A 16,472-nucleotide genomic window follows, 5' to 3' on the forward strand; every position below is an offset into this window, starting at 1 on the left:
AAAATTAAAGAGGCACTCCGACCAAAATTTTTATTGCATCAAAATGTGTTAAAAGTTATCTATTTTCCGAATATTATTGCGAAAAAATTCAAAAAAAAATCCGAAATTCCCGAAAAACGGCGTTGAAAAAGAAAAAAAAATCAAAAAAGGTGCCGCCGGGGGACGAGGATTTTCAGTGAGAAACCTAGGCCACGGCAGCGGGCGCCTTTCCTACGTGGCAAATTTTCCGGATTTTTTTCAATTTCATGTCCAGCAGGTAAAAAACGTAAAAAACCACTGTCGGCGACTTGAAAAAAAGGCTGTCAGGTGCCGTGGCCTAGGTTTCTCACTGAAAATCCTCGTCCCCCGGCGGCACCTTTTTTGATTTTTTTTCTTTTTCAACGCCGTTTTTCGGGAATTTCGGATTTTTTTTTGAATTTTTTCGCAATAATATTCGGAAAATAGATAACTTTTAACACATTTTAATGCAATAAAAATTTTTGGTCGGAGTCCCTCTTTAAGTAAAGTTCAACACACTTAAATTATAAATAAGTAGCTTTAAAAACTGCTGAAATTCCAGATCTCATGTGAAATTTGTGGCCAACACGGATCTCGATGATCTAGCCGTCTCCTCATCCCTTAACATTTCCGATTTTCTAGAAAATGCCTCCGTAAGACATTCAGATGCAGCGCAATTTAAAGTCGACTGGATTCTAAGTCATCAGCCGGTAGGTTTTAGAACCGCGACGTTTTGAAACCAGACAGGGTAAGTTTTATGATTTTTCAGCAAAACTGGGATCCTATCAAGAATCCGAAAGATGTGAATTTCGTGCTTCAATCGGTTCGAGTTCTCAAAATCGCCAATATCAGATATGACTATCGAGTCTCCAAAAAGATGTTCCACAGGCCGGAAAGGGTAATTCACTTTGTTGATTTATTGATTTATCGATTTTCTGTTTTCAGGTAACGAATTTCGATATGCACTCAGTGTATCGAAACGAGTTGGCTGGTAATCGCAATCAGCAATATACCACTGTTGAAATGTTCGACAATCCGGATTTGTATTTCTTGCATTTGAGAAGATTTGAGAGACATTTATTGAATCCGTTGCCAGTGGAGTTCAATAATAACTTCAATGGGTCGTTGTTGATGAAATTGAATACAAGGATGTTGGATCAGTTGGCAAAGAGGATTGATAGGACCGAGTTTGCCGGTAATTTTCGTGAATTTTCAGAAAATATGAAATTAGAGGAAAGTTGCAAGGGTTTCAATCTCAAGCTGGTGCCAGAAAATAAAAATTTCGCAATTTTAAAAACAGGGCAAAGTAGCATAAAACTTCAGCTTTTCAGTGATATACAACCTAGTTTTTCAAAATTTTGGGTTTCTAGGCCATCGAATTAAAAAGTGCGCAAATGTTATCTTGCTCCAGAACTTGGAATGCTCATAACGTTCTTCAAAATGAAGTTTTTGCAACTTTAGAAACAGAATTGAGTAGCTTAGAATGTTAGCTTCTCACTAATATACAACATGACCTAGTTTCAAAATGGGCAGGTTTCTAGGCCACCAATCGAAAACTTAGTTGTGTCGATCTCAACTTGAAAAGGGAAGACCGAACTTCAAATGCATGTAACTCTCTTCAAAATAAACATTTTGCAATTTTGTAACCGTCAAAAGATAGTTTTTTTTCTTGGCTTTGTTTTTATGTATTATAAGACCTAGCTTTGGAATTAGCAGGTTTCTAGGCCACCAATCCAAAATTTAGGTGCTTCGATCTCAAACTGAACCAGTGAAGCCTAACTTCAAATTCTTATAACTCGCTTCAAAATCAATATTTTGTCATTTCGTTGACATCAAAAGATAGCTTATCTTCTTGGCTTTGTTTTGATGTATAACATGGCCTAGCTTTGAAATACGCAGGTTCCTAGGCCATCGAATTTGAAAGTGCGATACTTATTCCTAAAATTTGGTTTGTTCATAGCTTCCTTCAAAATACAGCTTTTGCAATTCTAAGAACAGAATTGAGCAGCTTAGAACTTCAGCTTCTCATTGAAATACAACATGGCCTAGTTTTGAACTGCGCAGGTTTCTAGGCCACCAATTCGTTTAGGTGTTTCTATCTCAACTTGAAAAAAGAAGAGCCCAAACTCCAAAGGCGCATAACTTGCTTCAAATTCAACATTTTCAAATTATGTAAGCATGAAAAGATAGCTTATTTTCCTAGCTTTGATGTGATGTACAATATGACCTAGTTTTCAATTTTCTCGGTGTCTAGGCCACCAATTCAAAATTCAGGTGTTTCGATCTCAATGGAAGGTTAAACTTCAAATGCTCACAAGTCGGGTCAAGATTAAAATTTTCAAATTTTATGAGTATCAAAACATAGCTTATATTATTAGCTTTATTTTGATGGCCTAGCTTTGAAATACGTAGGTTTCTAGGCCACTAGTTCCTAGGCCACAACTTTAAATGCTCATAACTCTGCTCAGAATTCATATTTTTTGAAATTTTTCAGAATCCCCACTAATCCCTTGGACCATGGAAGCCCGTCAAACAATGCGAGACCTGGAGCAGTGTCGTCGTGAAGCATTCGGCTCAATTCTGGATGATCAAAACCAAATGTGCCAACAAAGTTCATCGGGATGTGAGGGCATGTTGACAGCCGGTGTTCCATTCATTAAAGCCCCTCAAACATGGATCAATATTGCTCATAAGGCACTTTTTAATACCTATGTTGAGAAGACTGAAAAGTTTTCGTTGTTTAGCTAAAACGTTAGGTGGAACGAGTTTGTTGAAAATCCGGTGCTGCGGTTTTGCGGGTTGAATAAATAATTGTTTTGTATATATGGTAGATTTATGAAGCTATTTTTCAAAATTTTTGAATTATAACTTCACATCGTTGCGCAGCTTGTCAAGAGCTTCAAAATGAACCCAAGCACGACTAAGCATTTTGAAAATTTTAGAGTTTTAAGATTACTGTAGTTTTGGACCCGTAACTTTTAATTTCAATGGAATATAGACGTGTTTGGTATCATTTTAAAGCTCTTGAGCTAGCTAAAAAAATAAATAAGTCAACAAATAAAATTCGGAGCAATAAGCAAGTTATGAGCAATTTTCAGAAAATTTCAGTCAAAATTTCAGTCAAAAACGAGATTATTGTATTCTAGCAAAAGGAAATTCCCGATTTTTTGCTCGATTTTTTAAATTTGCTTCTATTAAAAAAATCCATTTTGAAGTTCTCTAAACCTCTTCTATTTTTGTGAGTCATCATAATTTATCTCTCTCTCTCTCTCTCTCTCTCTCTCTCTCTCTCTCTCTCTCTCTCTCTCTCTCTCTCTCTCTCTCTCTCTCTCTCTCGCATTTTATTTACACACTAAACGCAAAACTCGTCATTTTTTATTCTTATCGCTTCAGATTTTTTTTCGAAAATTTCCGAAAATTTTCGAAAACCATCTCAATATAAAAACCCGCCGCAAATAGAACCTGAAAGGCATCATTTTTATGATGAGCTCCATTTCTTCTCTAACCCGATCCCGCACGTCTTCTGATTCTTCAGAATCTTCGGATTCTCAGTCTTCAGAAACCCAAATCCTTCAACATCAGTCTGATAGCATTCTTCGCCGTCTAGACCGCATGGATTTTGGTAGAAGACGTTCCAGAAGCATTTCTGCTGGAAGTAGAAGACGTTCCTCCTCTTCTGCTTCCTCTTCTTCTGATTCATCCTCTTCTGATTCTTCTGACACATCTTCTGACTCCTCTTCTGACTCTTCTGATTCCCAAGAATCAGAATCCCATCAGCACGACTACGATTCTGACGATTCGTCTCCTTGTAGATGTCTTGAAGGCCTAGCCGCCTGGAGACGTCGTCATGGGATTCAGGTCCCACAGATTCGCGACGATAGACGTCGTCACGATTCATTTGGAAATGAAAATAATTCTAATCTCTCAGATTCAGATCTTTCCGACGCTGAAGCGAGAAGACGTAGAAGACAACGTGACCACAGACCTTCTGGAAATTTCAGAAACTACAGTAACCACCGTAACCACTTCTACTCTCCATACTCTCGCTCCTATCAGTGCCACAATTCTCCAAACGCTTCTTTTTTGTACTAATCAGTTGTGTTGTTTAAATTCTTTTTTCAATAAATGCATTTTAACTGAAAACTTGTTTTCTGTATTTTTGTTGAACTTTAATTTAAAAATCATAAGGAAATATGTTCGATTCGGATGAAAACCATCAAATAAGATGAGGACCAGTATAAAGATTGGCAACACATGATTTATTGAATCAAAATCTCTAAAAAGTTATTCCAAAAAGAAAATTAGGAAGTGATCGATGACTTGGTTGGCTTCTTTTTTCTTCAAATCGAAGATCCACGTTCTCAAACTGCTCGCCTTTGCATTTGAGCTCACTTTCTCCGTTAGGGTTCCAAGTCTTTCGATTTTATTGAAAATTTCAATGTTGTACTTATAAAGTGATCGATCGAAGAATTTGCTTCTCTAATTTCTTGCGACTCCTGAAAGCGTTTTCCAATTTTTACTTGAAGAATAGAGGCATTTTGTAAAACCTACTGTTCTGAGATCTGATCATTTGAAGGAATTTCCGTGGTTACTGTAGTTCCGCCGAAGCTGCCATCATAGCCTGAAAATGAAAATTAAGAGGAAATTTTAAGCGAACAGTCTCAAAAATCGCTTGAAAACTAATACAATTAGGGCATTTTGAAATAAATTTAAAAACAATTATTTTTGGAAAACCGATCATATGTCACTTCAATGTTTCCGGAACTTTCTAAAATTGCTCATTCAGAGCTTTTGAACAAACATGATTATGCTTGCATTACTATTGTTGAATGCTTGCGTTGAAATTTACGGATTACTGTAGTATTTCAAACAGTCTTGATTAGAAAAATTGATTTTAGTGGATTCCTATGCAAATTGGAAAAGGTACGGGAGATTTTTTAAAAAACTCACTTTTTGAATTTCAGAAAAAATCAAATCAAAATCTCGAGACCTCTATTAAGTAAAGGTTTCTTGAGATTTGATCATATAGAATTTTTTATAGAGATCCTAGAATATTTGAATAGCAGAAAAATCACAAAAATAGAGACTCCTAAACACGGAGTCCTAGAAACATTACGAATACGAAAAATGGCGGGATGAAAGTCATGCTAGGCTAGAGAGGAAAAGACCATTGAGAAATAGTATGGAGGGGAGAGGAGGCGCAGAGATACAGATTTTATTGGGGTCACATTAAGGTGCACACAGATCAATGACTGATGGGATAGCCATATTTCGAAATAGCCGGTCATTATGAAATTTCTATTTCAAAGGGGCCGCGGTGAACGAAAAGGGGCGGAGCAATACTAGTGAGAATCTTTCTTAACACGGTCCTTTCTTAATGAGAATCGTTCTAGTGATAGTTCACCTCAAGGTGGATCTAGCCTAGAGGGGATATTTATTAACGAGGATGTTAGTTAATGAGGTTCTTTCCTAGTGAGAACTTTTCTTAGTGAGAATTGTCTTAGTGAGGATCTTTCTGAATAAGGATCTTTCTTAATGAGAATCGTTCTTAGTGAGCATCTCGCTTGCTCGCTTAGTTAGTGCAGATTTCGCTTCGTGAGAAACTATTTTCGGGTCGACATTTCCCAGTGAGAATTCTTCTTAGTGAGGGTCATTCTTAGTGAGGAATTTTCTTAGTGGGAACTTTTCTTAGTGAGGACCTTTCTTAATAAGGATCTTTCTTACATTAGTGAGGGTCATTCTTAGTGAGGATGTTTCTTATAGTTAGTGAGCATTTTTCTTAGTGAGAATTTTCTTAGCTAGAGGACCTTTCTTAATAAGAATCTTTCTTAGTGAGAATGTTTCTTAAAGGTGGGTAGACAGGAGATTTTTCGTAGTTTTTTTGTATCTAGAGTATGCATTCTACCGTAACGGTGTACAACGCTTAATGTCACTCTGCGTACAGCTGTCGTTTTCGCTTTTATGTATGCAATCCGCTTTCTCTTTGCCCGCGTGGCTCAGTCGGTTGCGGCGCCGCACCCTCAATCATCGCCCTCACAAGTTCAACTCCTCGAGGGGCATCTTTGAACGGAATTTCGAGAACATTATTTTTTTCATGTCCCCCAACCTTTAATAAGAATATTTTTCCAGAAAAAACCACTTCATTAAAAAAGTTCAAACTAAATTCTCCTTTTTCTTTTTTCCATCACTTTTCAATTTCCTCTGCTGCTCCTCCAACTTCTTCTGCTCGCCAATTAGCATCTTTTTGGACTTTTTCAAATTTCGATTCTTCATAAAATTATTCAAATAATACGCGGAAATCCCAATAAAAATACAAAGGAATCCCAGAATCGCCAAACCAATTAGCGTGCTTAATTGAAATCCAATTATTAGAACTCTGAAATGTTTTAATTAATTAATTGATCTCTTAATTGTATAACCCTAATTACCTCTCCCCTGACGATAATGTGAAATCCATATAGCGCATTTTGTGAGATTTGGCGGGAAATTTCAAATTTTCAAAAATTACACAAAAAAAAACACGTACACAGAGAATATTTATTTTTAAACATTTTTATTTAATTAATAATAATCATAATAATAATTTTGAAAAAAAAATAATTTTTTTAAAATTTGAAAAAAAAATATTTTTTTTGGTAATAATCCACGTGGACGTGCTTCTTTTCTCGTTGGAGTACGGGTGGTCCGAACTGGGGTACGGTGGGGGCGGGGCGAAAGACCTGGGCGTGGCGAGAGCCCCGGGCTGGGCGAGAGGCCGGGACGTGGAGATCGTGGGGACCTGAAATATAAATTTTTGAATTTCCTATGAAATTTCCGTCATTTTAAATCTAATATCACAAAAATCGGTTGAAAAAAAAATGAAATTATAGCGTTTTGAAAAAAAAAATTTTTTTTGGGACACAGATCATATCTCGGCTAAACATTTCTGAAATTTTTTGAAAACTAAAAAGTCAGAAATTGCTCATCAACAGCTTTAAAACGAGTATAATCATGACCTAGTTTCGTTGAAACTGTCGGATTACTGTAGTTTTCGTGGCGGGACCCACATTTTAGAAAGTTCTCAAAACTAGTTCATGAGTATACTCATTTGAACCGCCTTGATTTGAAAAATTGAAATATGCTAACTTTATAGAATTGCAGCTCAAATTCAAAATGTTACGGTAGATTTTTCATCCAAAATCCGAAATTTTAGATCCCCAAAATTTCAAAGCCTCATAACTTGGCCAGTTTTCAACAGATTTTTGTGATTTTTGACTTAAATTGTTTCTCTGAAAATTTGCGGTTTTTTCTAATACAACTTTCATTAATTTCGGCTTTCCTAGAGCAACTACGCTCCAACGAACCTTGCCGACGGAGACACTCCTGGACGACCTGGAGACACTGCGTTCAGTTTTGGAGATCTCTGCTGATCCACTTCTTCCTCATAATCAATATCCTCATCGACGTGTTCAGAAGAAAAAGCGCCACGTTTTTTCAGACAACAGAGCACAGGACCAATGATTAGGGCTCCGAGAAGCACGATGACTCCAAGTGTGATGAGCACGGCGGACCAGAAATGAGAACTGCAATTTATTGAAATATGAGACAATGAAGAATAAAAGAAGTTTCAAAATTTAGATTTTTCTTAAAATTTGGAAGATTTTAAGCTGAAAATCATCAAAATTCGTTGAAAACTAGCCAAGTTATGGGAAACGAAAAAAACAAAATTTTCGAAAAATTATTTTCTGGAATTTTCAACACAACTTTTTGAGATTACCTCCAAACTTTTGGAAAGTTACATTTTTCGATTTCTCGAGTCAAGACGCTTCGAATGAGTATAAACATGACCTATTTTCCAAAAATTTGGATCCCACCACGAAAACTACAGTAATCCTAAAACTTCTAAAAACTAGGTCATGTTTATACTCATTTTAAAGCACTAGACGAGGGGAGTTCGAAATTTCTATTTTCAGACACTTCGGAGCAAAATAGAATGAGATGTGAGCAATTTTTCGTCAATTTCCAACCGATTTTTGCGTTTTTTTGCACAAAAAATATTTTTCAAATTTTTCAAGATTACTGTACCCCTGGTTTTCAGGTTCCAGTGTCACTGGTTTTGATTTTGCGCGGATCGTAGCCGCTTGGCTCATAATTTTCGCATTATGCTCTGAAATCTCTTGGGCAATGGTCCGGAACAATGAGTAGGTGTCATTCCGGATGATTTCGTATACTTCTGAAATTTCAGATCTTTGGAGAGGAATTTGAGTGGGAAATTTGAATTTGGTGCTATTTTTTTGTCTAGAAAGTGTTTTTTTTTTGAAACAGTTTTCGGTTTTCAGAAAAATCTCAAATTTTGAAATTCCAAGCCACGCCCCCTTTTTGGGACTTACTGCTCATGTCGCCGGTTATTCTGAATTGAATGACTGAAAATTGAAAATTTTATAGGATTCTGGGAAGAAAATGAATATTCACAAGTTTTCTATATGGTTGGATTTATCTGAAAAAATCTCAAAAAAAGTTTTACGTGAGAATGGTTACTGTATTTTACTGTATTTTTGGTTACTGTAGGGAACTTTCTGAAACTGAAATATCCCCAAATTACTCAGTGAGAGCTTCAAAATAAGTATAGTCATGACCCTTTTCTCTGAAATTGTCGGATTACTGTAGATTTCGTGGTGGGATCCAAAAATTTCAAAACTAGGTCATGATTATACTCATTCGAACCGTTTTGACTTGAGAAATTGAACAATGTTTGTTTTATAAGATTTCAATTTAAATTGAAAAAGTTACGGTAGATTTTTATACATCACCAGCCTGTTTGCCGCGCCACTGGCGCTTCAATAAACTGATGATTTCTGATAGCACGACGAGTGGAGTACGGAGTATTGGTAAAGGCATTGGACAGGGGGAGACAGATAGATGGTTCGTAAGAGAGAAAGTGGGTGGGAGGGAATAGGTTACTGTAGATGAGATCTGGCCCGAGGAGCATTGGAAATGGCGTGGACTATCCTTCCCTTGAATCATAGTGAGTTGGTCACCTCATCCTCAGAAATCCATTTTTTCAAATCCATCTCACCCATCCTCATCACTACCATCATAGAAAACAAGGTACTTTCTCCCTACCTGCTCATCTGATATATTTTCCTAGGAGAGTTTTCCTTTTTTGTGATGTGATCTCGCGCCGTAGGCACACCAGCCAGTCGCCGGAGACGCTGCAAACAGGCTGGTTTATTTGAACGGCAGATTGTGTGTGCAATCGTCCTTCCCAGAAGAAACCTATCAAGGTCCTAATCCCCATTTTCCCAACCTCCCCCATTTAGTTGTTCCTCTTAATGCACCACTCCGCCTTCTAGTACGCCTTTCCCTTCCATTTTCCCAATACTCCTTTGCCTTTTCTGTATTTTTGATTCTCCAGTCATTCAACATTTTTAATAATTTGTTTGATTTTTCCCCATGAACATTCATAAAGTTCAGTTTGCCTACCGTGAAGGCGCTAATAGACCCCCCCCCCCTCCCATACACTTGCACTTTGAGCTCTTTATTTCGGTTGCTGTGCAAGCTATCAAAAAATTGCTAACTGATAAAATATTTATCAGTCTATAACCAATATTTCATTAGTTGACACTTTTCTGATATATCTCATAGGAAACAAGATAATTGAGCACGAAGTTAACAGCTTTGGTGGGCGTCTTCCTCTTTTAGAGCATTTCCAGCAAGCCAACTTTAAACTCCTACAAAAGTTGTTTATTCTTTTCAGATTTTTCTGAAATTGTCAGACTATACTAACAAAGACTAGATCTTTAATTTTGTAGTTGATCATTTTTCTGTAAAATAGCGTCAAAAGAAGATAGGTCCTTTTTCCCCACAAGGCAGGAATTTTTCCAACAAACAGGGTTGTTAACTTTGAGCCAATTTATCTCGGATCCTGTAAGAGGTACTAAAAAAATTGCAACTAATACAAGGTTTTTGATATCTTGATAAACATTTTATCAGCTGACTACTTTTTGATATCTGTAACAGGAAATGAGATATACAAACTTAAATCTTTAAAAACCTGTAAATTTAAGCTAGATTTGCTGGTTTTTAGGACCATTTTCCTCTAAATTGCTCTTTTTTCCTCAAATATTATAATACCTAGATTCTGAGCCTCTAATAATCACCCATGTCCTAGCTGGCCCTGTCCACGGGTTCTTTGCACACATTCTACGGACCACCAAGACAAAGTGTGTCTGCGTCTCTCCATTCCCCACACTCTCTCACTATCTAGTTTCCCTTGCTGCTTCCCAGACATGTGATGAGAGAGAGAGAGAGTGCACCCGTGCCTTTCTCCTCCTCCTCCCATTGATTCCATTTTCTCTGCGTCTCTCACCACTCGCCTACTATTTCTCACCGTCTCGTCGTCTCTCGCCACCCTCTTCATTTCGTGTACTCTCTCGACCCCCTCGGCCCGAAGGTTTTTGTGTCTCTTTTCAGTCTTTTGAGACCTCGAGACAACCGGGGAGAGAGGTCTCCCTCCTGTATTATTTTTTTTGATTTTCTTCGATTTTTATTCATGTTCAAAAAAATCAATTAGAATTTTTTCCCGATTTTTCTAGTTTCAAAAAGATGATATTCAATAGGAAATTGACTTTCTAATCCCAGGAAATCAATAGAAACCAAAATTCTGAATCAATGAAAATTGGAAAAAAAGGGGTTTTAAATCAAAAAAAATTGTGGTCCAAATTTTTTTGAAATTTTCGAAAAATTCAGACTTTCAGTATTTTTCAAGTTTTCCAGACATTTTACTGATTATCTGGATTTTTGAGATTTCTAGGCCGTTTTGGGTTTTCTTGGTCATTTTGGATTTTCTTGGTCATTTTGAATTCCTAGGCAAATTTGAGTTTTTATGTCATATTGAGTATTCTAGGCCATTTACGGTTTTCTAGGCCATTTCGGATTCCTAGCCCATTTTTAGTTTTCTAGGTCATTTTCAGTTTTCTAGCCAATTTCGTGCTTTTTAGGATAATTTTAAGTTTCCTAGGCCATTTCGAGTTTTCTAGACCATTTTGGAAAACTCAAAATGACCTAGGAATCTAAAATGGCTTAAAAATTCAAAATGGCCTAGGAACCGAAAATGGACTATAAGACTCAAATTGGCCTAGAAAACTCAAAATAGCCTAGAAAATTCAAAGTGGCCTAGAAAGCTAAAAATGGCCTAGAAAACTCAAAACGACCTGGAAAACTCAAAATGGTCTAGAAGCTTTCTGGGTCATTTTAGATTCCTAGGCCATTTTCAGTTTTCCAGGCCATTTTGAGTTTCCTATGCTGTTTTGAGGTTTCTAGGCCATTTTCAGCTTTCTAGGTCATTTTCAGCTTTCTAGGTCATTTTGAATTCCTAGGCAAATTTGAGTTTTTAGGTCATATTGAGTTTTCTAGGCCAGTTTTGAGTTTTCCAGACCATTTTAAATTCCTAGGCCATTTTGAGATTTCTAGGCCATTTTCGATTTCTAGGCCATTTTGGATTCCTATGCCATTTTCGGTTTCTAGGCCAATTTTGATTTTTTAGCCTATTTTGAATTCATAGGCCTATTTAAGTTTTCTAGGCCAATTTCGAGACTAGTGGCCTAGAAAACTCTAAATGGCCTAGGAATCCAGAAAAGCAAAAATTTCAAAATGTTCTTATCTCATTTTTTCTTTCAAAATTTTCTCACTCTAATTTCTATTTCACAATCCCCTTCTTTTCCTTTTTTATTTTTTTCTTTTCTTCAAAAATTATTTTTTTTCAGGTGTATGGCATGAATATCCGTCAGAATGAGCTGCGACTGGTAAGCCATTTTTTGAAAATTTGGAAAGAAAAAATAATTTCAAATTCGTTCTACTGGACTATCCCTGATTTTGGGGTTTTAGTGGTCCAAAAGCAGTCCAAAAGGGCGAATTTGCATTTTGACGTTTTTCGGGGTCAAATTTTCTGTAGATTTCGAATTTTTGCTGTTTTCTGAAGTCAAATTTTCTCTAGATTTCCAAATTTTCACATCGCCGAAATCCTAAACATTCCAATTTGCAGACGGTGGAACTTCGGCAGGTGACCGATGCGGTGGAATGCGTCTTCCATTCTCTCCTATTGCACAGAACATTAGGCAGAGTGAGTCCAAAATCGAATGATCCGAAACGCCCGGTAAAACGCTTTTCCTTTGTTTTCCCAAAAATTTCGAAAAAATTGAAAATTCCAAAAAAGCCAGGGCAAGTTTTTATAGTGTTTGTGGTTTGTGTGTTAGATGGATTAGGTTTTTTGTGTTGTTTTGGGTCTCTAGGCCTTTTTGAATTTCTAGGCCATGTTGAGTTTGTTAGGCCATTTTTAATTTTTAGGTATATTTGGGGGGTTTAGGCCATTTTGGGGTTTCTAGGCCATGTTGGGTTTTCTAGGTCGCAATCGGTTTCTTGGGTCATTTCAGGATTTTCAGAAAATTTTGAGTTTTCTAGGCCATTTCGGGTTTTCTAGGTCATTTTGCCTTGACTTGCTGGCCTAGAATCCGACAAGCTAAGACTTTCTAGGCGATCAGTCTCAAATTGGCCTAGTAACACCAACTAGATTAGGGGTTCCCTTGATTTTGCTGTCGATGGCCTAGAATCCGACAAGCTGAGAATTCTAGATCATCTTCAGGCGATTTTCCAGTTTTAGCCCAACCAGAAGGGAAACTAGTTTTATTATCTCACCTAGAATCCGAAAAGGGGAGATTTCTAGGCCACCAGCTAACTCCAATTGTTTTCAACTTGGCTCCTAATGGCCTAGCTTTCCGCATTTTTCTAGGCCACCAGCTTTGTCAAATTCCTCGGAAGGTTAGAATCACGATATTTGAGTTCCATGACCTAGTTTTCCAGATTTTTGGGTTTCTAGGCCACCATAGATTCGGTTCAAAGCACACATTTGTATAATGCAAAATGCATCTCTCTCCTCCAGCAATCACTGTGCTTAATTTGATAAGATAACATATTACATAAAAAATAATTCTCTCTCTCTCTCTCTCTCTCTCTCTCTCTCTCTCTCTCTCTCTTTCTCTATCTATCTCTCCAACATCATAAGAGAGGAGTCCCGTGCCATTGGAAAAGAAGAAGACTGTGTTGATTCTTCCATATGACCCCGACGAGAGACTGAGAAAGTGGGAAGAGAAGAGAGACGCAGAGAAGCAGACAGTTAGAATGACTTTTTGCGCCGCTTCGCTTCTTCACGTGATCCTTGTCTTGTTCTTCGTCGCCTCGTTTTTTCCTCCTCCATTGGTATAGTTGAAGGAGAGGGGAGAGGAATTGAAGAATTGGGCAAAGATCAGAGAGTATCGGAAAGATGGGAGAGGAAAGGTTGAAAGAACAACCAGGGAAGAAATTGGAGAATTCTGAATTCTGTGGAAGTAGAAAATTCAAATTCATCTAGCCCAGAACTACACCAAAGGGATTGCAAATCCAAGAAGAAGGATTCAAAACGGAGCCGAACTTCCCTGGTCCATTCTAAGACCCTATCCCTTATTTGAACCATACAAAGGCGAAAAATGCCGGATTGGAACCTCACTAAACCTCAGGATCCCAGCTCCGTAGTAATCTAATCCTCATCAGGACGTGGCAAGGATCCACATAGATGGTCTAGGATCATTCTGAACTACTGTAGATTACCTAGCTTTCCCCGTTTCGCATGTTTCTAGGAACTAATAGCTTTAAGATCGGAAATTTTCAAGATTAGAAAACGCCAAAACCTTTAATTTAGATTGTCAACAAATTGTGCTCATTTTTCTCTATATTTTGATAGTTTTAAGGGACTTCTGAAACCGTAATGAGCTAAATTACAGGCGTTTGAAAAATTGGTATCCCGTATTTTCTCTAGATAATTCAAGTCCGTCAACTTTGAGCTCAATTATCTTGATTCCTATTGAAGCTACAAAAATTTCGCAAACTGCTAAATTGTTTATCATAATATCAACAATATTTTATCAGTTGACAGATTTTTGATATTTTGCATAGGAACCGAGATAATTGAGTTCAAAGTCTGGCGATCAGCTGACTTGAGCTAACTTCATGATTTTTGGCGCTATCCAGTTTTAGGGTCATCCTAATGACGCAATGCTAACGTCTTTCTTCCCGACCCATCTCTCTCTCGCTTTCTCTTTCTTCTTCTACCCCCAGATGAAGATCATTATCGTGTTCCGTCGGTTCTTTTCTCTCCAAGGTTGTTGCATCATCTCAAGAGATTTCATCAGACGTTTGGAAAATGTCTTGAGAGATAGAGGGGTTGAAATCAAGCTACAAGAATTGATTCCCGACACAAAGTGCTTATGTATCATATGATACAATGACCAAATAGACGGTGGATGATAACGGGGGGAAAAAAGAATGTGATACTTTAAAAATCATATGGGATCAAAAATGGGGAACATTTGAGAGAAAGGACAATTTCAGGAGGAAAATTTGACACCTAAACGCTTATATTGGGCTCTAGCGCTATCAAAACTTGGGAGCAGATTGATGTTAACAATATCTAAAAAGTTTAGCTTCAAACCCTCTAATTCAACCCGCTTAAAGGTGGGGGGACATCAAAAAAATAATGTTCTCGAAATTCCGTTCAAAGATGCCCCTCGAGGAGTTGAACTTGTGAGGGCGATGATTGAGGGTGCGGCGCCGCTACCGACTGAGCTACACGGGCAAAGAGAAAGCGGTCGCCCGATTGCATACATAAAGGCGAAAACGACAGCTGTACGCAGAGTGACATTAAGCGTTGTACACCGTGACGGTTGAATGCATACTCTAGCTACAAAAAAACTACGAAAAATCTCCTGTCCCCCCACCTTTAACTCCATCTAAACCACCGTGCTTCCCATAATAGAAGCCAACTCAAACCGTTAACTTTGAGCTTAATTATCTCGGTCCCTATGAAAGATATCTGAAATTTGCCAACTATGAAAATGTTTATCATAATAGCAGCAATATTTCATCAATTGACAATTTCTTGATATCTCTCATAGGAACCAAGATAATTAAGCTCAGAATGGGCACGTCCTTTCTCGCTTCCAAACGCTTTACCAACCTGTCCCGTGGAGCGAGCTTGCTTTTCTTCTCCTAACCCAAGCTTTTGTTTTTTCTTTTTTTGTCAAACCTTTTGTTGCTTCTTTTTAATCCAAAAATAACTTTCAAAATTGCAAATTCTTCTTCATCTCCCTGCTAATTTTCAGTTCCAATACAACGATGAGAAAACGTTCTCAATCGGATCCATCGGCATTCAGGAGGTCAATTGTGAGCAGATCGACATGACTTATGTGAGTTTTTTGGCTCTAAAACGGGCTACAAGGTTTATAGAAGACGTTGGAGGATTCTAGAAGCTTCTAGAGTATTCAGAAGCCTTCAGACTATCCTAGAGGACTCTGGAAGACTCTGAAGTAGGCTACAGGACTTTTAGAAGACACGGAAGGATTCAAATGAGGCATTCTAGAGCTTTCTAGACTATACCAAACGATACTGAACGATTTTAGACGATTCTAGACCTCTTCCAAACCATTAAAAACCATTCTAAACGATTCTAGGCGATTCTAGACGACTCTAGATCATTCTATAAGCGTAACCGTAACCTTCTATCGTACTGATAAGCCATCACCACCACTCGTAAGCAGGTTAATATGACCGGATATCACCTCCTACACCTTATCTATCTCTTCTCAAAGTCATCAAAACAATTGTGAAGTATTTAGTAGCCCCCACTCCCTTTTCTCTCTCTCTCTCTCTCTCTCTCTCTCTCTTTATCTCTAGATGTTGAGAAATTGAACACAAACAGTCACAGTCAGTGGCTATTGACACACAAAAGCACATAAAGAAGAACGAAATGAAAAACTAGTCGATGTGTAGGGATCGTAAAGTTCGCTCTATTGAGAATCTAGACTAAACAATCTAGACTAAACAATCAGCTAGTTACAGTAAGAAAACTCGCTCTATTGAAAACCAGGAGCATCTAGGTAAGCAATTGCGCTCTACTTAACACAACAGTAGTTAAAGAGCTAGCTAGACGAACAAGAAACTAGTTACAGTAAGAAAACTTGCTCTATTCAGAATCAGAAACCTCTAGCTAGACAAGTGCGCTCTACTAAACTCAAAACTAGTCTAATAGTTAGCTAGGCAAGTGCGCTCCACTGGACTAGATCTCAAGAACCATCACAAAACAACAATACAATTACCTTGAATTATTTATATTTGTTCCATTTCAAATGTTGTGTTTTTTAAATGACGATGACTTTTTTTCGAAAAACACCACTTGCTTTTGTTTACCCCCTCCAATTTTTTGGTTTTTGAGATTTTGAAAGTTCTAGTGCGTCTAGCTGTCTGCGTCTCCTTGATGCTCTACACTCTCTCGCGCTGGTCATTTTAGGAGCTTTTACTTATTCGAGGAGGTGACCACCAGGTTTCGAGCATCATCCACTACAAATAGAAAGAAAGAGAGAGAGAGAGAGAGAGAGAGAGAGAGAGAGAGAAAGAGAGAGAGAGAGAGA

At 37.7% G+C, this 16,472-nt stretch overlaps 6 protein-coding genes across 6 annotated transcripts in view; 4 read left to right on the forward strand and 2 right to left on the reverse strand.

Annotated features, from left to right (window-relative positions):
* The window catches only part of CBG10571, a gene marked incomplete at both ends in the record, with an annotated part of 4,616 nt that extends 1,871 nt beyond the window's left edge, over nucleotides 1-2,745 (forward strand). The window contains 4 exons of the mRNA XM_002634851.1: nucleotides 560-707; nucleotides 767-895; nucleotides 943-1,192; nucleotides 2,540-2,745. Coding sequence (XP_002634897.1) covers nucleotides 560-707; nucleotides 767-895; nucleotides 943-1,192; nucleotides 2,540-2,745 — 733 coding nt within the window. The remainder of the gene's footprint in view (nucleotides 1-559; nucleotides 708-766; nucleotides 896-942; nucleotides 1,193-2,539) is intronic.
* Nucleotides 1-16,472, forward strand: part of CBG10566 — a gene marked incomplete at both ends in the record, with an annotated part of 39,195 nt that overhangs the window by 17,312 nt on the left and 5,411 nt on the right. The window lies entirely within an intron of this gene.
* Nucleotides 3,476-3,895, reverse strand: CBG26524 (the record flags this gene model as incomplete). Its single annotated transcript, XM_045236342.1, has 1 exon — nucleotides 3,476-3,895. One exon carries the CDS (start codon nucleotides 3,893-3,895, stop codon nucleotides 3,476-3,478), a length of 420 nt encoding a protein of 139 aa, XP_045099048.1.
* CBG10569 lies at nucleotides 6,559-8,373 on the reverse strand (the record flags this gene model as incomplete). The annotated part of the gene is made up of 4 exons (XM_002634850.2): nucleotides 6,559-6,775; nucleotides 7,341-7,559; nucleotides 8,062-8,209; nucleotides 8,367-8,373. The coding sequence occupies 4 exons, from the start codon at nucleotides 8,371-8,373 to the stop codon at nucleotides 6,559-6,561; spliced, it is 591 nt and encodes a 196-aa protein (XP_002634896.2).
* On the forward strand, nucleotides 11,751-12,097 carry CBG10568 (the record flags this gene model as incomplete). Its single annotated transcript, XM_002634849.1, has 2 exons — nucleotides 11,751-11,780; nucleotides 12,020-12,097. Coding segments are annotated over 2 exons (108 nt in total), but the record flags the coding sequence as incomplete, so codon positions are not given.
* CBG10567 overlaps nucleotides 15,198-16,472 on the forward strand; it is a gene marked incomplete at both ends in the record, with an annotated part of 3,857 nt that continues 2,582 nt past the window's right edge. Inside the window, one exon of the mRNA XM_002634848.1 lies at nucleotides 15,198-15,251. Within this exon, the coding sequence (XP_002634894.1) occupies nucleotides 15,198-15,251 (54 nt within the window). The remainder of the gene's footprint in view (nucleotides 15,252-16,472) is intronic.

Source organism: Caenorhabditis briggsae (genome assembly GCF_000004555.2).
Source record: "Caenorhabditis briggsae complete genome, chrIV, whole genome shotgun sequence".
Classification (NCBI taxonomy): Eukaryota; Metazoa; Nematoda; class Chromadorea; order Rhabditida; family Rhabditidae; genus Caenorhabditis; species Caenorhabditis briggsae.